This window comes from Armigeres subalbatus, chromosome 3 (assembly GCF_024139115.2).
Source record: "Armigeres subalbatus isolate Guangzhou_Male chromosome 3, GZ_Asu_2, whole genome shotgun sequence".
Lineage (NCBI taxonomy): Eukaryota > Metazoa > Arthropoda > Insecta > Diptera > Culicidae > Armigeres > Armigeres subalbatus.
In genome coordinates this window covers 297,364,039-297,386,625 of record NC_085141.1, presented here as the reverse complement: position 1 = coordinate 297,386,625, position 22,587 = coordinate 297,364,039, and the positions used below count along the sequence as shown (strand labels likewise).

General features: G+C 38.0%; 1 protein-coding gene, 2 long non-coding RNA genes and 1 pseudogene across 3 annotated transcripts; 1 reads left to right on the top strand and 3 right to left on the bottom strand.

Moving 5' to 3' along the window:
• The first annotated feature begins 4,859 nt into the window (after nucleotides 1-4,859).
• LOC134220446 (acidic leucine-rich nuclear phosphoprotein 32 family member A-like) lies at nucleotides 4,860-5,664 on the top strand (annotated as a pseudogene).
• Nucleotides 5,665-8,749: 3,085 nt separating this feature from the next.
• LOC134220445 (uncharacterized) lies at nucleotides 8,750-10,201 on the bottom strand. The gene is made up of 3 exons (XR_009981905.1): nucleotides 10,131-10,201; nucleotides 9,778-10,063; nucleotides 8,750-9,693 (listed from the first exon to the last, which is right to left on the bottom strand). It is a non-coding gene; the product is annotated as an uncharacterized LOC134220445 (long non-coding RNA).
• An 892-nt stretch (nucleotides 10,202-11,093) lies between these two features.
• LOC134220442 (pre-mRNA-splicing factor Syf2) lies at nucleotides 11,094-12,084 on the bottom strand. Its single transcript, XM_062699500.1, has one exon. The coding sequence runs from the start codon at nucleotides 11,970-11,972 to the stop codon at nucleotides 11,247-11,249; it is 726 nt and encodes a 241-aa protein (XP_062555484.1). The 5' UTR covers nucleotides 11,973-12,084; the 3' UTR covers nucleotides 11,094-11,246.
• A 4,254-nt stretch (nucleotides 12,085-16,338) lies between these two features.
• On the bottom strand, nucleotides 16,339-17,053 carry LOC134220441 (uncharacterized). The gene is made up of 2 exons (XR_009981903.1): nucleotides 16,706-17,053; nucleotides 16,339-16,580 (listed from the first exon to the last, which is right to left on the bottom strand). It is a non-coding gene; the product is annotated as an uncharacterized LOC134220441 (long non-coding RNA).
• Nucleotides 17,054-22,587: the final 5,534 nt, after the last annotated feature.

Below are 22,587 nucleotides of genomic sequence, written 5' to 3'. Positions count from 1 at the left end.
AATGAGATTGCTGGAAGTAGGGCTAGCTGTTAAGGGAAGATCCATTAATTACGTAACGCAAAAATTGGCCATTTTCAACCCCCCCTCCCCCCTATGTCACACTTTTTGTATGAATCACTTAAAATTTTTGTATGGATTGTCACACTTCAGGCAACCCCCCCTCCCCCCTCAAAGCGTTACGTAATTTATGGATGCTCCCTAATAGTTGCGAAGATTCTAGCGACCGAGAGGTGTTCCCGAAAATGCCAGGGGTTAGAGTGAAATTTAGCGTGGACAAGACAGTCCCCCCGGAAAAGAACGCATATTATAATGTACCAGCCGCCTATCGTGAAGGGGCGAGAATCCGTTTAGAGGAGATGGAAGCACGCGGCATCATAGAGCGAGTCTATGGTGCACCAGGATGGATTAGCGGAATGTCAGCCGTACCGAAAGGTAAAAATGACTTCCGCTTGGTGGTGAATATGCGTTCACCAAATAAGGCTATTAAACGCGAATACTTCCGCCTCCCCCTTCTCGATGAAATAAAGATAAAGTTGCATGGATCGAAGTTTTTCACAAAACTCGATTTAAGTAACGCGTTCTACCACGTTGAACTTGCTAAGGAATCTAGGGACTTGACCACTTTTCTCACGGAGACCGGCATGTATCGATTTACTCGATTAATGTTCGGCGTGAATTGCGCACCCGAAATTTTCCAACGGGAAATGTGCAAGTTGCTGGGTGGAATGGAAAATGTAATAGTCTTCATAGACGATGTGCTTATTTTCGCCGAAACATTGGAAGCGCTCCGCTTGACTACAGCGGAAGTTTTGAAAATACTACGGAATAACTGCTTAACATTGAACGTTGCCAAGTGCGAGTACGAAAAAACTCATGTCAGATTCCTTGGACATGAACTGGACGAGGATGGGTTCCATGTGGATGAGGAAAAAATCAAAGATATCCGGAAATTTCGCCAACCCACTACGGTATCTGAACTTCGAAGCTTTTTGGGCCTGGCTTCATTTCTTAGTGCTTATATAAAGAACTTCGCCGACATTTCGAGCCCTTTGTGGGCCGTATCAACGGCAAAATCCTGGATCTGGGGTCCGGAGCAGGAAAGAGCATTTCAAGCGTTGAAAGAGAGAATTACAACCTGTACTACTACGTTGGGCTATTTCTCGGAACACGACAGGACTATACTATACACGGATGCATCACCAAACGCACTCGGTGCAGTTCTTGTACAGCAAAATGACAATCATCCACCGCGAATAGTTAGTTTTGCTTCTAAAGCGCTAACTCCAACGGAGCGAAGGTATGCCCAGAACCAGCGAGAAGCCCTCGGGGCGGTCTGGGCTGTGGAGCATTTCGCATTTTTTCTCCTCGGTAGACACTTCACACTGCGAACAGATGCAGAAGGCGTCACATTTATTCTAAATCGTACACGCGAAAGCTCAAAACGAGTACTCACTAGAGCGGACGGTTGGGCTCTTCGTTTGAGTCCTTATGATTATGATGTCGAATTCGTCCGTGGGCGCGACAATATCGCGGATCCATCTTCCAGGCTCTACGTAGGAGAAGATGTTCCGTTCGATGAACAACGGAGTCCGTGGGAGATAGCCAGCTTGGAGGTGAATACTAATTCTGGATTCTTAACTGAAATTGAAATAAGGGAAGCTACAGAAAATGATGAAGAGCTGCAACAAGTAATCAGCTCTTTGGAAAGTAACGAGTGGAATGCTAGGTTAAAAAAGTATCAAACTGTCGCTAGCGACCTTTCCGTAAGCAATGGAATTCTCATCAAAAGCGGATGTGCAATAATACCGACTATACTTCGAAGAAAGACCCTTGAATTGGCTCATGATGGTCACCCTATGGTTGCCAAGCAGAAAAGCATACTTAGGGAACGTGTCTGGTGGCCCGGAATAACTGCAGCCGCAGAAAAGTGGGTAAAGAGTTGCCAAACCTGTGCTACAAACGGTAGACCCGAAAAGCCTACACCCATGAGAAGAATATTCGCACCTCAAGCGGTATGGGAAACCATAGCCCTAGATTTTAACGGGCCATATACGAAATTTGGCGGAATTTCTGTATTAGTGCTTGTAGATTATAGATCCAGGTATTATGGTTCACCAATAACTTTCCTGAATATAAAAATACTAATATTTTTTGTTTGCTTCAGGTTCGTCATGGCACGTCCTGTAAAATCAACTGGTTTTGATCACACGAAGAGGGTATTAGAAGAAATCTTTGAGAGAGAAGGATTCCCCAAATGCATACGATCCGATAATGGACCTCCTTTCAATGGGGAGGAATATGCAACATATTGTGCACAAAGGGGGATTCAGACAACTTACTCCACGCCGTTATTTCCCCAACAAAACGGGTTGGTGGAAAATTATATGAAACTTATTAACCGAGCGATGTCGACAGCAGTAAGTTGTAACAAAAACTTCACCGACGAATTGCGTGCCGCTATAAATGCTCATAATGCTGCCGCCCACGCGGTTACCGGTGTCCCACCAGAGGAAGTTTTCTTGGGTAGGAAAATTAAACGCCGATTACCGCTACTGATCCACATGAAAGCTGATTTCGACGATAATACACTTAACAGAAGAGATGAAGAAGCAAAACTGCGCGGCAAGCAAAAAGATATTTTAGTTACTAGATAAAGATTGTCGCTACTGTTCCCTTTGTTCTGCTGTCCGAAACATGTGTGGTACATACCTGTCAAATCGTATGGATTTTCCTTCTTTGACATTTAGCTCCCCTATCCTCGCCAGCAAAAGATGTTCCGGACAGCGACGACAGCGACAATCTTTATCTAGTAACTGAAATATCTTTTGGCAAGCATCGTGAGGATGCTCGAAGAGGCGCCCGAATATGTAATGTTAAACCTGGAGACACTGTAATCGTTGAACGTCCAAATCGTTGCAAAGGAGACACAAGATTTGCTCCAACAAAATACACTGTATTGGAAGAACATAATGGGAATCTTGTACTTAGCAACGACGGGCAGATCTTAAAGCGGCACGTTACTCAGACGAAAAAAGTATACGATTGGCGTCAAGAAGATCCTGTAGCTGATCAGCAAAACAACGAAATCATCAAAAGACCGTCGCGAGAGAAAAGAACACCTGAATACTTAAAAAACTATGTTCGATCGGTAGAAACATAAGAATCTATTAATTAATAGACGAATCCAAGTAAAAATAAGAAGAAGACACACGACGGTGTTAACTTTGACAGATCCTACAGCACAGCATAGGAAGATCATTTTAAAATGCTTATAATAAATTCTAGACAAAATGTAATTAAAATCTGATTGAAGTATGATACGGAAAAAGTTCCGAACTGTATGATAGATACATTTTTGGAAAATATTCAAAAATTGAGATAAGCTTCCGAATATGTAATTCAGAACTTTTTCCGTACCCTACATTAATCAGTTTTAAATTACAATTTGTCTAGAATTTATTATAAGCATTTTAAAATGATCTTCCTATGCTGTGCTGTAGGATCTGTCAAAGTTAACACCGTCGTGTGTCTTCTTCTTATTTTTACTTGGATTCGTCTATAGACTAACGCAAAATGAACTCCCTCGAGAAATTATGACGTTTGAGCGGGTCGCATAATGAACGCAAAATGAACTTTTGTTCGAGAAGACGACCCGCTCAAATGTCAAAATCCATCAGGTGAGTGAATTTGATGAACTCCTGCACAGGTCTATTGAACTCATCAAGTAAAGTTTGTTTACGATTTACCTTCAAAGCGAATACGAATGACGTTTGAAATGAAAATGAATGCACGATAAAATCAAATTATACACACAACATGGTCCAGTGGGAAAATAATGGAGTTAGTGTATTACACGGAAAGCAGAAGTAAACCAAACATAAAAATGAGTAATTTTCTTAAACCTCTTACCCATTATATGAATTCTCGCTTAACTTTTCAAAAGGTCCTAAGTAACATTTTTTCATGAATTAATTTGAGTAGCGCAATCAACAGACCAACATGAAAGCTTTTGATTGTACTACTCAAATTAATTCATGAAAAAAATGTTACTTAGGTCCTTTTGAAAAGTTAAGCGAGAATTCTTGTATAGCTTATACAAAAAAATCAAAATGAATTAAAAACACTGTAAAATAAAACTTTTTGTTAATGAATAAAGAAAATCACATAGATTAAACGTCTAAATATTGTCGGCGTAGTACCAACTTAGAATTCGAAAGTCAGGACTTTCGAATCGAACTTTCTTCCGAAGTTTCATCTGTCAAACTAATTGATGCGTTGTTTAGTGCATCTTTAGGCGAATCCAGCGCACTACTTCCGAAGTTGGAAAGTTGCATGTATCTGGAGGAAAATCTTCGGTATAAATAAAAAAGCGTTCTAACTTTGTAACGGATAACAAAATTTAGAGGATGACCTTATATCAAATTCAATTGTAAAATAGAATGCAGTACCCTTAAACTTGGCATCAAATCGGATGTGATTAATAAAAACAAAAATCTACTTTCTTTTCTTAGAGGGGAAGAGAAGGGAGATGTGGGATACTGGTTACCCTATGAAAGGGATGTAAGCCATCACACGACGCCAACACACTTCGGCACCCGAAGAGCTACAGCGGATAGGCTCGTAGCAGGAACTAATAACCGGGACGTGATTGTCCCGAAGAACCGATTAAAAATTCATGCAACCCAGAAGAGCTCACGAGACCAGCACCGCCAGAGGCGCTAGTGTAGTTTACTCACATTATGGTTAAATTTATTTTGAAGTGTTTCGGAAAGTGTAGACTTTTTTTTGACAGATTCCTAACCTCAAACCCCTGTATATTTTATTTACGTTTTATCTGAGACAAAACAAAAATATTTGTGTGTTGTTCCGCCCGGAAGCAACCTTTGCGCCGTATAATCTGTTGATTTATTTTTCATTGTCGTGATACTATTCCGGATTATTAAGTTTTTAGTCGCTGTAGCCGTCTGTGGACATGTCCGAAAACGTCACACAAAAAATGGAGAAGAGAATAGCGCTGGTAAAACGAAAACTGCCAGATGACAAGATCTTTCATCGCTTAGTTCGCTTAGCTTCAGATCGCTTAGTTTCATTAACGTCGGGCTAGTGTCACAGAAGAGCTTCTCCAAGCTTCCGGCCCTCTGCAAGCTGCAACTATCCCACGCCGCATTAAAAATTCCCTGAGATACCTCACCGTTAGCAGCTGGCTGATACACAGCTGAACCTGTCCGGCAAACTGGCGAAGGACTTAGATGAGCTGCAACAGTAGAAGGGGCTGGAAAACTTTGAAGTACTGAGGCTGTTCAACAATATGGTTACGATGACTCCTACAAAACAAAAAAATCCAAAAGTCTTCTAGCTAATCTCCTCCCTGAAGTATTTGGATGCATCCGACCGAGAAAACGACGCGGCATGATGAGGAGGACCTCAATGTTGATGTTTGATTAGAATTTCGAAGAAGACGAATCAGACTGGAACGAGGAGAATGGGGAAGTCGATAAAACCATCCACGAACGCACCGATGAGGATGAAGACGACGGAGAAGATGAGTGATGGGAAGTTCAGAGTCCACTGTAGTTATTTATTATAAAATCGTCTAGGACTTCTTATATCTGTGGTGGACATAGATAATTTTTTAAATACTGTCAAATAAAATATCAAAGGATTATCAGGAACAATGCTAGATGACTATGAGTAATTTCTCCAGGAATTCCTGGAAGGGATCTTCTGAGATTAGCTATAGAATATTCTCGACAAGGAGAGCTTGTACTAACCCGAAAAAAACGTTTTATGTGTTCTTCCGTTTTTTTTTTTGAAAATGAACTGTATATGGTAGTCTTTGGTGAATATGCATACCGTTATACTACCGGAGTAGGAACGACGACCTCAATATTGTCTATCCGGAATAAATTCATACCGCTTTTTATACCGAAGTTGGATTTTTCTCCAGATACAGGCAATTTTCCCAACATCGGAAGTAGTGCGCTGGATTCGCCTAAAGATGCTCTAAACAACGCATCAATTAGTTTGACAAATAAAACGTCGGAAGAAAGTTCGGTTCGGAAGTTCCGACTTCTGAATTCTAACTTGGTGCTACGCCGACAATAAACATAAATTGTATGAACTAGCCTTGCATAAGAGGTAAAATATCTAAAAATAATACCAAAAACTTATATGCAGAATACTTTAGGCATAACATGCTTATGTATTTTAATACCAAACGAATAATTATTGGTCACATGCATTTGGTATTGAAATTCAATTTAATAACTGAGTGTTATTGCTCAAGTATTGTACATATTAGTTTTTAGTATTATTCATTTGGTATTTTACCTCTTATGCAGGGCTAGTTCATAACAGAGTATGATATCAATAACAGAATTAGGTATTATTCAGCCAATTTCTACTGCTCGGATACGAGCCGAGTTACGAGCAATATTGTCAAATATTTGTCTGATAATATGGGACTTTGGCTTGATTCTCAAATTTTATTTAAAATCACTGGATTTCTGTCTGGTTCTTACGTTAATTCATTGAGTCTTTCACCCTGGAGTTTTGATATATGTACATTCCTGTAAGCGTAAAAAATCTTTCAAAGTTCATTCAAGGTGATTCAAGAACTTTTTTCATTGTGAACTCTAGCATAAATTCCTGCTGGAATTGTATAGGGAATTATTGTTCGAACTAACAGGAGAGATACCTGGTCAGACTACATGAGGTTCTCCTGGCAAAATTTCGAGAGTGGGAAATTTTGACGAAATTTCGTGTGACATGCCTTGCAAAACTGTTGACGAAGTTTTACTTTGTTTCCTCATGGATTCTTCCAGGAACTCTTCCTGTTGTTCCTTTAGTTTCCTCCTAAAGTTACTTCCAGCAAATCTCATGGACTTCATTCCTCAAATGCTCCTACAATTCCTCAAGCAAATTCTTCTTCAAACGCATTGCTGATAACTGTTACTTGTCATCTGGTGCTACAGAATGGCAATATGTCATGAGTCTGACTCTATAGAGAGTCAGACTCATGACATATTGCCATTCTGTAGCACCAGATGACAAGTAACGATTGAAGTAAATTTCCGTCCTGAAGGGGTCCATTACTAGCACTCACCCTAGATTCATAGTTAGTGTATTTACCTAAAGTTTAGGTTTGTTTAGGTCCTAAACAATAGTGCTTTTGTTTAGCGTACAAATACAACGATGTCAGGCCAATAGGCCGAATGAGAAGAATGCTAGATTGCTTTGAGAATAGGTCGTATGTGCAAAAGAGAGGCTCTCTTCGTTCACGCTCTCTTTCGCTTGTACATAAGCTAGTTTTGCATATTTTGCCACATTTTCACTTCAGAACGCTAGACAAAGCTATAATCTTTAGATATCTGCCAAGAAATCTGAAGTAAACTTTATTATAGATCTGTAATAATCGAAAGAGAATGGAGGCAAAGAGAGACTCTCTTTTGCACATACGACCTATTCTCAAAGCACTCTAGAATGAATCAACAAGTGAGAAATGAGTAGTTCTTCCTTCGCCTGTTCCTTTCTTCTTCTTCCTTTTTCTTTTCTTCTCTCTTCTATTTTCTTCACTCTTCCTTCTCTCTTCTTTTTTCATTTTCTTTGTTCCTTCTTCTTTCTCGGTCCGGTGTAGGACGTTTCGGGTGGAAAACATTCTCGACTCTCTGAGCATAGTGAATCTCTTGTACTTGCGACACAAGATACATATATTCATACAATGGGGGGCATAGAAAAACCACAAACTTTCAATAAAGTAAGGTAATGCTAATAGAATACTAAATTGAAAAGCAGGCCAAGTTCCAGTTGGAATGTAGAGCCATAGAAAAAGAAGAAGAAGAAGGGTATTGTAAACGTTAATCGTAATGTGTTTTCATCGTGAGACCTATACTCATATGTAAGTAAATCCTTTTCCTGGAGTGTGATACTCTCGAAACAAATTTGATTTTGATATGGAATTCTTCGGCGAGTTTTTTTTTCTCAGCGGTACCGCACATCAATTCAACCTAAGGTGAAGTTCTAGCGCCAAATTCTTTGGCTGCTTTTTATTGGTTTGTCCCAATGAATTATTGGCAGTGGCTGATTTTCTACCCGCCGCTTTTACAACCAGGCGCTATCGTATATGCGCAAATAGCCAGCATGCGTTAACCGCCAGAAATTTGTATGGTGAAAGACATGTAACGCGGGTTTTCTCAAAATTAGGATCTTTTCATGAAAATCTATTTGGTACCGGTTATGTAGGAAGGTGTCCGCTACTACGCCTTACCAAATATTTTTTCAATGAAGGTGCTTAATTTTGAGAAATCGAGCCTTAGATGCCTTTCGCCATACTGATTTCAGAAAGTTAACTCCTAGTGTGCCGCTGTAAGCACGCTCAAAGCAGGCGATTCATTAGCAAACTCCAACTAAGAAGAGTCCTAACAGATCTTAATTGAAGATATGCTAATTAGGAAACGTTCACTTTAATATATAGCAGCAACAAATTTAGCACTTAATATATAGGAATCATAGCTGGGTTCGATTCCCGGTGGTCTAGGCAATTGTCGGATTGGAAATTGTCTCGGCATAAAAGGGCATAAAAGCATCATCGTGATAGCCTCATTATATACGAATGCAAAAATGGTACCACGGCTTAGAAACCTTGCAGTTAACAACTATAGAAGTACTGAATTAACACTTAGCTGCGATGCAGCAATGTCCTAGTGGGGGATGTAATGTTAATAAGAAAAAGAAGAAGCAGCTTTGCAGTGGAATGTGGTCCTTCTATTATTTCCAAACGCTAACGAACCTAGCGATGGAAGTCAAGCTTTACTGAACAACAAGCATAAGAGAAAGCAGTAGCGCATGCTTATCTGTATCTTCCTTTCGTCTTGAATATATGGAAGTGTCGTTCCTTTATTGTTGATACACAAAGAGTCCTTGAAGTTTATTCTATAATGTATATCTATTTTGTTAAATTAGGGTACTTTGAAGACGAACTCCTTGTCAGATAGCCAATTTTGCATCAACCACGACAGACCAACTATTAAAGTAAATCAATAGGTTCCCTTAGTTCTCAAATCCTTGCCTACTGGTGAGCCCACTTAGCTTCGGCCGACTTTACATATGTCATCAAGCTCCTATTTATCGTTGGTGACTCGCTGTTCCCAAAACTCATTGCCGATACTTAACGTTGGTTTTCCAAACCCGGCGCTTCGCTACGAGCGGGATTTTTATTTGTAGCTGGGCATGTCTGATAACCTAGGGGAGGATCACTTATAAACTTCCTTAAGTAAGTCTCGCAGACAGACGTAGACGGGACCTCATTCCTCCTTTCATAGCGCCTACGTTGAATCTGATGGTTCATTCAAGGCTTTATTTAGGTATTACGTTTTGTGCTTGACTGGAATAGCGAAACTTCAACCTACTGCCTGGCGATTGCATTTGTTTGTCCAATTGCAATCGCAATTTTCACAAACAATACTTTAGGCGAGATGCAGTTCTGGAAGCGGATTGTTCCAAAGATCAGCATATTCAAACTTCAGTATTTGCATCACCTGGAGGTTACTGATGTGTTCTGTTGCTCTTCCCATCGCAAATCTTAGTAAAAACGGGGACATTGTTTTGCTATTGAATTCCAACAAAAGTTTGTTCCGAAGAAGCGCAAGCATGCGGTCAGTGAACGGGATCGGTTTAGTTAATATCGACGCGAATCTGTAGAGAGAATGCACTGGATTACGGTAATTGACGATCACTAAACTACATATATGTGAAACAATGTTTTTGATCTATGCTTACTTAACAGAGAGGTCATGAAGCGGTGATAATTTTCCTTAGCACGCTGTGCAGCCGTAATGTGGATATGTCCTCCTAGTTATCATCCAACCAAAGTGTCTCTGCCTTTTAGGCCTGAGAAGTGTACCGGTATAACAAGTCGTTATCCTAAGTAAGTTCAATGCCTAAACGCAGCTCTGTTGACGCCTTGGCATTCCACATCCGATTTATGGTTCTAGCACAAAGTTCCAGTACAAATCCGTAGAACTTTGGAAGCGTGAGGTAAGAATCGAGTTATTAGATGAGCGTCCTGACCACAAAAAAGCAATTAGACCCAAAATATTGAATTTGTCGCAATTGCAACAGTAGATACTCACGATTTGTGCACGAAATTAGCATTAAGCAACTGGAGAAGAAAAACCGGTCCAAAACAAAAACATCAATGCTGTCAACGGAGAGTGCACGGTGAGAAAATCAAACGGAAAAATTAATAATTGACAGCGCTATATAGGGTCTTTTCATTTGTATACCTAGAACTCTACACACCGATGGAGACTTGAAGCGCAACACGAAAAAATTCCAAGTGTCACGTCCCGGTTATATTAGTTCCTGCTCGTAGGCTCGACGATATGCGGACTCGTCTCTTTCCAACGCCGACCGTCGTAGAAGCCGCACGCACAGGTAGGTTACTCCGCATGGAAGCAAACGCATTCCGCTGGTCAGTTCGGCTGGCGTGGCCAGCCGAATTCCATAAAACTGTTTAGATCAGGCCTTAACAGCAGACTGTAACGACGAATAGACTGATCATTTAGGAGTAAGGATTTGTAAGGGTTACCTTGCTGGACAACTAAAATTTGTAACATCAGACAACTTTAACTGGAAGAATACAGATATCAACACGACATACTAACAAACACATTTGTTTAACCGCCTAAATACAAGGGAAGCTCTTTGTGATTTATAATTGGAATCAAAGTTAATACATATAATCAAATATTATAATCAACATCTCTCCACAGCTTTAATATTCATCATAAAAATATCCCCAACCTGCCATTCTCCTAAGGCAGTGATATACTAGCAGTATATCCCGCAAAACTTAAAACCCCCATGGGTAAAGATGTTGTGAAGCCTTATCCTTTAGTCCCTGGTGTATCATGGACGATATGAATTTCAAATTCACATCGGTGACTTGGCCCCCAGCCCCCTTATACATCAATAAAATAAAATAAAAAATAAATAATTAATAATAATAAATTATCACCTCTTTTAATATACATACATATTTTATACCCTGGGATCCATGAAGACAGCCCAATGAGAGTCCAATGAACGCATGCTTATTCACAAATCCAAGATTTATTAAACCAATAAAATATTAAAATTATTGCATAATTTAATATTATTTACTGCAATAGTTAAAATTAGCATGTTATTATTAAAGCTAATTAAAATGTAAGCACAATACAAATAGGGTAAACCAAGCCAATCTTTTATATGGCAGTTCCTCGTTCCAAATTCTGCTTGATTTCGGCTGTGTGCTCTCCATAGAACCGTTCCAGCTTTTTGTTGAACCGAGCGTTCTTCTCGTTGATATAGTCAATGTCCGCATCGTCGTTGTGTGTTCTCCGCCGGGAGAACTTCTTTCGCTTATCGATCTGCTGCTCCAAGTCTTTCACCATCTTATCGATCGCCACCGGAGTGTCTTTGTGCAGCCCTTGCAGCACCACATTGGGTCCCCCGTAAAACGCATCGCCGTACGTTTGCTTCTGTTCTTCATACTTGACCAAATCCCTCGGTTCCATGTTCTTCACGAGCCGGTTATACTGTCGAGCCGTTTGTGCTTCATAATCAGAAAATCCCGGATCCGCATTCCGTTTCTTCGCTCTCAGCTTATCGAACCGTTCCGCCTCCGCTGCCGAAACCTTCATCATTTTGACTCTATTGTAGTCCATACCTTGGGCTTCTGCTTCGGCCTTCGCTTTGCTGTCGTCGATGAGCCAATCTGCTTGCCGTTTCCGTGCCTCCCAGTTGGTTGGGAGTTTTTTACGCTCATCTTCTGCAACAACTTCCTGGTGGTTGGAGTTCCGGGCTTCATTGCGCTGCATGTGAAGTTTTTTCAGCCGTTCCATTCGTTCGGCGTGTTTTTCAGCAAAACTTTTCCCTGCCGCAGATGGCCCTGGTTGCGAAGTAGATGCGGACACTACAGTTGAGTCCATTCTGTTGAAATCCGCCTGAATCTCCGAAAAAATATTAAATTTTAATGGAATAAAGAGAACTATGTCGCTGGAATTTTGCTTCGAATGAGTAAACAATAATAAAGCTCCGTCAAGTCGTGACTGACCCAACTGACATCATGCGGCGAACGCGCACCATCAATCAATCCGATTTTGGGTGGTTTAAATATTACGTATCGTACACCCAAAAAAAATCTGCACATTGTTTCCACCTGAAAAAGTACGTCTATAGACGAATCCAAGTAAAAATAAGAAGAAGACACTCGACGGTGTTAACTTTGACAGATCCTACAGCACAGCATAGGAAGATCATTTTAAAATGCTTATAATAAATTCTAGACAAAATGTAATTAAAAACTGATTGATGTAGGATACGGAAAAAGTTCTGAATTACATATTCGGAAGCTTATCTCAATTTTTTGAATATTTTCCAAAAATGTATCTATCATTTAGTTCGGAACTTTTTCCGTATCATACTTCAATCAGATTTTAATTACATTTTGTCTAGAATTTATTATAAGCATTTTAAAATGATCTTCCTATGCTGTGCTGTAGGATCTGTCAAAGTTAACACCGTCGTGTGTCTTCTTCTTATTTTTACTTGGATTCGTCTATAGACTTTTTCCACCTGAAATTCATGTAACTTTTACACTACAAAAATCCACACATATTTATTGGCAAAAATCCATAGATTTAACTTATGATGTATATCAGCGCACACATAACCATTCTCCTTGCGAACTACTAATAAAATATATATCCAAATAAACTTTATGGGTGGTCTCGAATTAGCAATTATTTAATTTATGTGTGGTTCTATATCGATTATATTAGGGTGGAGCTATTGCAAAAAATTATAACGGCGACACATATTGCGCTTTTTGCACTTTATAAGAGTTCTGCAAGATTTTTTTTCTCACAGTCATCTTTTTCTCACACTCAATACACTCAAAAAAGTTTGATTTTCCGTGTATAATATTTGTGTGTGAGTGCTCAATCTGAAAACAAATAGACGTCAAATCATGGCGGGAATCGATTTAGTGTACACGCTTACATATGACTAACGAGTAATGGGTTATAATTGGGTAAATTTCAGTAACAAAAATCGATCAACCCGAAATGAGAGTGGGTGTGAGAAAATGAAGCGGGCAAATCACAATCTACACATAACTCTTCAAATTGGTGAAATCGGCAATATATCTTATATAGATATTTTTGGCAGTGTAACAAAATGAACATTTTCGCGAACAAAATTTTCATCGGAATTCATGTTATTGCGCATAAGCCCCAAAATTTTATTCCCACCTTTGGGTTTCCGCGCCGAGCACTCAGCGCCAGACTCGGCGACAAGGAGATAGTCGTCAAGTTGGTACTCCTGATTTTTGACAACTGATGTCGATTGGTTGTGTGAGTGCACCGGTGTCAAAAAATAGAGCTTTTAGCTGAAAATTTAATTGTCAAATGCACATTTTGACAGTAATATAGATGTATGAGTGAATAAAATGTCCAAATGCTCTATCGCGGAAGCAGTCGCTGAAGACAAGTGTCAATGATTTCAGTGACGAAACGAAAAGTTTCAATGCAAAAAGCAATATAAGGTTGGATTATAATCCATTTTTGTCATGCGAAACATTAACTCGCAAGGTTCCGTTATAATTGGATCGTACAAAAGGAAAATGATAATCACTTTAACCTATATTTTTGTGATTTATTCATTTTTCTGTTTCCTATTGATTTTTTTTTGTAATAAACCAAAAAAAAAGCAAATCAGTTTTCTTAATGAATAATCTTTATTCAATCAGCATTGCATGTGTAGCTAGTAAGATCATGCATGATAAATATCCAAATATGTAGGAATTTGATTGTGAGTGCCGGTTCCACGGCTGACTCCATCTCCAATGATACCGCCGGGGATACCGCTCGTTGTATTTTTCCTCAATAACTGCAATGTACTTCAAGCTGCATCGAGAACTCCGGGAAAAAATCTGAACGAACAGCACTAGATTTGGGTGCGGAAAGCTAATTTTTCGTCAATACTACTTTTCATATAGTTTGTTGTATGCTAGGATAGGATGTGACAACTCAATTGAGACTGCCTTGTTGTTTTTTAGTCGGTTGCTCTGACGAGGTGTTCGCCAGTGCAGCCAAAGTAATTTGGTACAAAATCTTCCAAATATCATGTATCAAAACTTGATGTTTTTTTTTTCGTTCCATCCATTATTTATGTAAAAGAAGCGAAAGACTTACAGAGAGAAGTTTTCGCTAATGTAAATATGACTTTGAGATCGAAAATGACAGAAAGGTGAATCGAAATGCTCAAAATCAACAGTTTTAAACCTTTACAACTCTTGAGAATAATTAATATGGCGTTTGCAGTTCAATATAAATTTATGTTTTACCAAAAAACTTTAACTCAAACATTTACGTATTTTGCTTAATATCAAATTTACAAACCCGCAACACGGCCAAACTAACAACATACGATTGTCATTTTCAACCAATCAGCAACCGGTACGATTGTGACAGCAAATCGGTACGATTTTTACTGACTACTTGGCACATGTGGATGCATCCTGTCCTACACTGTTACTTTCAATTACCGAAGTCGGTAAATTTTTACTGAGTTTTTGAACAGCTGACTAAAGTCGGTAGTTTTCCATTACTGAAAAACTCGGTAACTTAAAATGATTATAAAGTGTCAAAAAGTACCGATCAATTCAGTAATTGTTTTACTGATTATTTCGGTAAACTTTTTGTTTATTTTTTGATTGCTAAGTTTTTCAGTAAAAAAAATAGGAATTAGGAAACTAAATTGTTAAATTTTTTAAATCTAAACTTCTTCTCTAATTTCTTATAGAAAGAGATGAGAAAACAATAAAATCATGTCCCTATCACTTAACGTTGCCGTCGTTAAGTTAATGATGTATAGTGTTCACGTGAAATTATGGTTGTTCTTGGCCCCAATCAGTAGCCCCGGGTTATGGCTCAACTCCCCACAACAAAATTCCTTGATGTTTTTTTTTTTTCTAGTGCGCTGTTCTACCCGAGGTTTTATCCTTGACATGCACTTTATTCTCTGGCTGGTTGGAGGAAATCTAAAATCAGATGAGTTCCGAAATTTATTTGCTCCAACAGCATTGGAAGAAAACTGGATTTGAAAAAAATGGAGCACGATGTCAGAATGATAAATTTAATAACCGCGCTAAAAATGATCAACAAATTAAAGCTGTCATTTTATTTTGATGAAAACTCAGTAATAACATTGTGAATACTGGAAACTCGGTAGCAGCGTTTACTGACTTTTTGTTTGATTTCAGTGAACACCACATATTACTGAAAAGTCGGTGTTAAACAATACTGTTTACAGTAAATTATGAAAACGTTCACAGCAAATCGGTTATTTCCAATGAAATAACTGACTTTCTCGGTAGTTTTCATGATTTACGGATCAAAATCGTAAAAATTTTTACCGAACAAGAGAATCGAGAATAAGTGTGTAGGTTGTATGTACCTACCGTTTTGATTACGGACAACTTGTTTATGTCTCGAAGAAGGAGAAGAAAATAATATTCCAATTGTTCCGTCATCGAAAATCACTGTGGAAGAAAGGAAAATATATGAAATATTAATCAATTGATGAAATGGGAGAAAAATAACAGACGTATTTGTTTGATTCGCTGGTAGAGTAATTACGGTTGCAACGGATAATTTTTTTTTCTCATTTTGCTAATATTCACTTTACTCCAAGCAAGCTCCAGCAGTTATCAAAACTGGCAAACAAGTGAAAACATACAAATAGAATATCAGTTAGTGCATACACACTTAAAATAAATCGCAGATTTCTGTGAAATTTCACCGAAATCTCAACAGCAGAACCGTTCGGTAAAAATTTTACAGATTTTTTTGTGGTTTTGACAGTTGAACAAAGGAAAATACCGCAGAAAATCGGTGAAATAATTACCGAACAAATCTGCTGTTGAGATTTCGGTGAATTGAAGCAAAATTCACCGAAATCTGTGAAATGATTTAAGTGTGTATACTCACACATGTGCAGCATAACTTTATCAGTTAATGTAGTTTGAAGTTAGAATCATAAAATCTTTCAGAGTATTTGTGACATATTTCCTGACCAGGATCATAAGTAACAATGTTTAGAATTTACACCGTGAAGTGACTTTGTGTAATATCTTTTACGAATGCTTGTATACTTTCAAAATAAAATTGTAGCACTGTCAAATAAAAATGGTTACATTATGGAAAATATAGTGCAATTTTTTAATTCCAGAAAAGCTCACTTCACTGTATCCTTATTCTTGTTTTTCCCTTCAAAATCATAATATAATCAGAGTATAGTTTCAGCATGTTTATTTCATTATTTATTAGTTAGCTTTGTTAAAATTGATCAGAGTTAGATCACATTAGATTCTTTGTCGGATTTCCACACAAAAGGGTCAGAGCCTCGGCCAGAGCATCCGAACAGCTGGTAACCGACTTAAAATGATTCAGCTCTTTGGGGTGCGCTGCGTGCAGATATTTGGTCATCGCGCCACGGATTTCTCTTAGTCAGAAACGCCGAAATAAACAGGTTATCTGTAATAAAAAAAAATCTCGCATAAGTATTGATCTACACTACGCCATTGAATCATGAAAATTGGGCGTTTAGATAACTCCGATACCTTTAACGTTTAAGATTAAAGGAATTTAAATTGACTTACCTGGAAATGGCCTGATGTCCTTCTTTTTTCTTCGGCTAAAGATTTCGTGAAAAATTACAAAAATAGAATACGAACTAAATATGTACTTTTTATACACATGTCGTGGCTACTTTGCTCCTAGCGAGCGCTGCTGATTTCGTCGCTGTCAGACACTGAGAGGAAAAAAGAGATGAGAAGTGATATTTTCCGTTTCTTGTTGTTAATCGTTTGATATGCTTTAAAAGTTTAACAACTTTCAGGTTGATAGAAAGAACTTTTAATGTTACTTTGGGAATAGGATAAAAACAACTTTTAAATAAAAAAGTAATTTTTAATGAGAATTATTTTACTCTTATTTCTAGGAAAATGAAGCACTTTTCAAAATAATAGTGCATAATATTCTATAAAACCATGTTTGTTCTTTGTGTGATATAATGTGCGTATATCCGAAACATGGAAAACTACACGTAAAAAAAAGCATTTGTTTTATTTATTAAATTAGATATATATTCATTATTATGTATACAAGCATGAACTTTATTACTCGTCCAATAATGATCATATCATATTTGAATAGAAAGCATTTAGCGTGTTGATATATTATATTTTATTTGACAATAAAAAGTATAAGTTTTTCCTAATGACAAAAATGTATAAGAAAAAACTTATACTTTCGATTCGAAGCGGATATGAGAAAAAAAAAACATGGCGCTGGAAGCTGCTGGAACATTTTTGAGCATTGAATCAGGAAAATATAAGGTGTAATCTATCTGAATCTATACAGTTTATTATAATAAATGCATTTCATTTGTGTAAGGTAGTGATGGACCTTGCAGTCTTAAACGAATATTCCAAACTTGTCCCAGTCATAACCGGGCACACATCTCATCGAATCTTTTATTATTAACCAACAAGAAAAGGTAAGGCAAAACATCCATTCCAGTTTAGTGAAGTCAATTATCTTAAATATAACAAATCTTGACGATGTTGAGAGAAGTTCACCAGCAGCTTAAACTAAAATAGATTAATTTTTACAGCGCTATTGATCCGTCATCGCCCGGATGAATCGATAATTACACCGGATAAACCAGTAGTTTGTATTTGTAACAGCGTAAGCTTGATATGCGAGATTGTTCCTCTTGGCTGGCCATTGTTTCAGTACCGTGGGTACCCAAGTAACCGTAAGCATTAAAACGCTGCTTTAATTCAGCTTTATAACTGCACGTAATGCTGCCCGTTTAATGCTTATCAGCTTTCAGTGCAGATACAATGCTGATATAATGCCGGAAAAGGCGAATTAGCATGCTATTGTAATGCATAGATGAAAGCTCAATTGTTGCATTAGTGATGCTTATATAGGGCTGAAAGAGAAACGTCAGATTTTCTTCGCCCGTTTTTTCGGGCGAATTTCTCGGGCGCTTTCGAAGAGCTTTTGCGGGCAGCTGATCAGCTGTCTATATTTAATAAACAACTGACGAATCACGACAAATGATACGGATTAGAAAATTCGGGAAAACAAAAAAAAATCTAATTTACCATTATTTAGTGATTCCAGTTATTTATATTATTTAGAAAGTTATGCATATGATGATATTGTTTTGTTTGTTTTGTAATTTTTTCGTAGAATGTTCTACATATGGGTCTCGAACCTGGAAGCATTGCACAGGTTCCACGAAGTAGTCTGTGATATCCTAAATTGAACACCACAGATCACTTATATTTCGTGTCACTTCTCCCCGACAACATGTAGGCACTCCCGTCTTCTGTCGTCTCACTCTCGATCTCTCGACTCCAACACACACATTCAGGTGAGGATGCCACATCCTCCCTTTCAGCAAATGTTCATTTAAACGAAATGTCTTTAGACACAATGCTTTTATAATTTCATATTGATAGTATGATAGTCCATGGTTTAGAAGACTGGGACTTAAGGAATATATGTTTCTTCTTTATTCATATTATTATCAGTTTACTTCCAGGCATATTTTTCTCCTATCATACAAACTGCATAATCTCTTTTAGAACATTTTTAATTTAAATAATCCTCGTTGTATTCGAAAGGTTAATATCTACAGTGTATATATCTTTCTCCCCTATGAAACAAAAAAAATCGTGCAATCGTGATCAGATTTAACCTATCTAAATTATAGACAGTAGTATGCAAGATATTTTTTTCTCTAGAGATAAACACAATAAAAGAAGTGCATCTGTTTGACAATACGCACTTAATATTATCAATAACTAGTCGACCCGGCAGACGTTGTCCTGCATAGTAGGCGAATATGCGCGGTTTTAACTGCCCATGCAAAATTACCTAATTTTAGTTGTTCACTATTTACTCAACCTTCTTCGTGATTTTTGCATGAGGAAATGTTATATAAACCCACAGATAACAGACATTGAAGCTAGAACAAATTTTATTGAAAATCCTGTGTAAACTTTTGAATTGATATACGTTGGCCCACTACTGCCATCTACTCAACTGATTGCGGCAGTACATAAGGATGCAGCTGAATTACAACCGTCGAACGCAGCCAATGCATTTGACAGCCGCAATCGGGCTGCGTTTTCAATAACAATGATTCTTGCGCCATCTCCAATCGATTGCCAAACGCGGTCCCAATTTAAAATACATTTGAATTAACGGTTGCGGATGTTTACACACGTATGGGATGCTAGCCTCAACATCTGTTATCTGTGATAAACCCTTCGGAAACGATAACCATCATACCTGCTGAAGTGCTGAAGAAATGAAGAAAATGCTTCCAGCCGTTTTTGAGCGCAGACCATTTCATTTTTATTATATAGATTTTGCCATTTATTATTGGTTTGAAATCTCAAATTTAACTTCTTTGTACGATATGTATCTTTGCCTGAAGAGGAATACAGTAGTGATAATCGTGCTACAAAATAAGCTCGAGTAAGTCTTTTTTATATTCTCTTCATTGCCGAGATGGCGCCACCATACCTCTCGGCCATCGTATTGGCCAATAGGATAAGAAACTTCAATAAAGGGCTCACAACTCACCGATTAATAAACTCTGTTTGAGGTCTCACGCTATCAGGTTCTTGTCGAATTTTCTCACGAATACGAAGCGCGGCTCGTGGATGAAAACAAAATTCCATTTGATCTACCCATGATAGCTGTTCGAGGTGGCAAACAAACTGAAAAAGTGAGTAGAGTGCAGTATATACGTACACGCTGGCTGAAAACCTAATGTTCACCAACAAAACAGGGCGTGAGATCCATCTGGCACCTGAAAAGCATATGAAACCTCTGGAGTATTATAACTTGTATGCGTGTAATCAAGAACCTGATTCTTCACATCTACGGCTATCTGCAATATTCGGTCAAACGCATCTCCTCGTTGCAAACTGCGTTTTTGTACATCTACATGTTAAAACGTTTGTTCCATACCTGCAGTAGCTTTTCCATGCATAACATAAGAAAGCAAAAACGTCATTCGCATCTTTGTTTTTGTAAAATGAGTGCCAGCCTATCCAATAAATGCGCAGTGCAGCCAGAAAAATAGAATGTATCAACATGGTTTTCGTTACTATAGTTCCTAACTGCTAAGGTATATAACTAATATGCTCCATATATTAAAAATTTCATTAAAGATCAAATCACATAGACAGCTAATTATCATACATTAGAAAGACGTCCGTTTTTTCTCATTTCTTACATTTCATTATTCTTGTTTTACCTTCAGTTACCTACTATTGACTTCTCCAAATGAATAGTGTGCGTGATTCCGCTGTATTCCTCTCAAATTGTTTGTGATATTTTTGCTGCAACTGGATTACCACCCACTTTTACTACATCCTACATAGTGACATTTGTGTTCGTGATTCTGGCTTTGGAGAACTCAATTAGTTTATTTGCTAGTATTGGTCATGAGCTTTACTCGACTCAATATGCTAGACGTGGGCTCGCTTGTCTAAACTGTTACATTACTTGGCAATGAGCAGAACTCTACGCAAGTTAGTTCTCATTCTTTTCATTATAGTATCGACCATGAGCTTAACTCGGCGCGATACAGATACTGATCTTAGAATTCATCCGGATCAACATGTTTTTTGTTTCTGTAGTTTTTATTCTCTATCTTTCATTTGTCTATATTTTATTGGCCATGAGCTAAACTCGGCGCAATGGATGTTGACCTTTGGTTTCGTCCAATTCAACATATATATATTTTTTTCGTTGGGTATTGGCCATGAGCTAAACTCGGCGCAATACATAAGTTGGCCATGGGCTTCACCCGACGCAACTGCAGTATACAATATACGTTTGTATACGTTTGGCAATGAGCTAAACTCTGCGCAAACTTTTTTTTGGCAACCTTGTTGAAAGCACCTTACCACTCAGTTCAACATGCATATTGACACTCACCACACTACACTCAAGCGTATTTCTGGTTTGTCATCCAAGATACGAAACGAAAATAATTTTCTTTCGTCGTTAAATCTCAATTCAGCAAACGCCTCCACTGAAGATTCATGGCAAGGATCGCCAATGTGATATCCTAAATTGAGCACCACAGATCACTTATATTTCGTGTCACTTCTCCCCGACAACATGTAGGCACTACCGTCTTCTGTTGTCTCACTCTCGATCTCTCGACTCCAACACACACATTCAGGTGAGGATGCCACATAGTCCTCCTTTGCTCTTTCGGCCACGGATGCGATTTCATGTCTTGCTGCCGAAAGGTATACTTAAACCATTATCTTTTATTTGCCGGTAGAAATTGAAGTAGTGGTTGTGATGCATTCATCCGAGAAAAGTCTCACTACTACATACAGAAGTTCCAACTGATTGTTCTGTCAAAATTTTCGACTGCATTAAACACTGCTTTTATTACGATTTTAATGCTAATGTAATGCTAATTTAATGTTAATAAACATTTTATCTTGCAGCATTAACGATGCTGATATAATGTTGAATAAGAGCTTCGAAACATTTGCAGGGCTGTTATAATGCTTTGAAGCATCATTGATGCTGATTTAAAGCCTAAAACTAATGCTTACGGTTACTTGGGAATGCTTGCGGTTACTTGGGAACCTCTATTGCCAGAAAATACAGCCAATTATTTTGATTTAGGTTTTGCTGACCGTCCAGCAAACCATTTATCGACTCTGCTGAAAACACAGTTGAATAACTGTCATTTCCATGAGATCCATGTTTGCTGGAAGCGAGGCTGAAAGAACAGCCATATAAATTTTGCTGGATGGATTGCTGATTTACAGCTCGGCAAAATCTAGCAAAATTTTGCTGGTTTTCAGCAAAAAAAAAATTGGTTTGCCCCATTTAAATTTTCCTTCCATTTCTCTATCTCTCCTTATCTTGATGGTCCCTTCAATCTCGCCTTCAATATTAAGATGTGGAGAGGCGACTGTACGAGATGAAGATTGTCACTGTCCAGCACATATTTTGCTGGCGAATCAAATCTTTTCCTTTTAATTCTTTTAATCGATTAAAATTATTAAATTCATTTAAAAAAAAACTTTATTGTAGGAAAAGATTTAAAATTAAAATAAGCAAAAAGAGGATTGGCATCACTGACAGACACCAAGTAGGGAGAGCTGAGAGAGCGCAAAAAAATTGGAGAGATTTGTTTAACGAGCTTGGTTGGATAGACGAATCCAAGTAAAAATAAGAAGAAGACACACGACGGTGTTAACTTTGACAGATCCTACAGCGCAGCATAGGGAGATCATTTTAAAATGCTTATAATAAATTCTAGACAAATTGTAATTAAAATCTGATTGATGTGCGGTACGGAAAAAGTTCTGAATTACGTATCTGGATGTTTATCTCAATTTTTTGAATATTTTCCAAAAATGTATCTATCATACAGTTCGGAACTTGTTCCGTTCCATACATCAATCAGATTTTAATT

Excerpts from the sequence above, each read along its gene's own strand:
- LOC134220442 (XM_062699500.1), bottom strand. The coding sequence starts at position 11,972 with ATGGACTCAACTGTAGTGTCCGCATCTACTTCGCAACCAGGGCCATCT.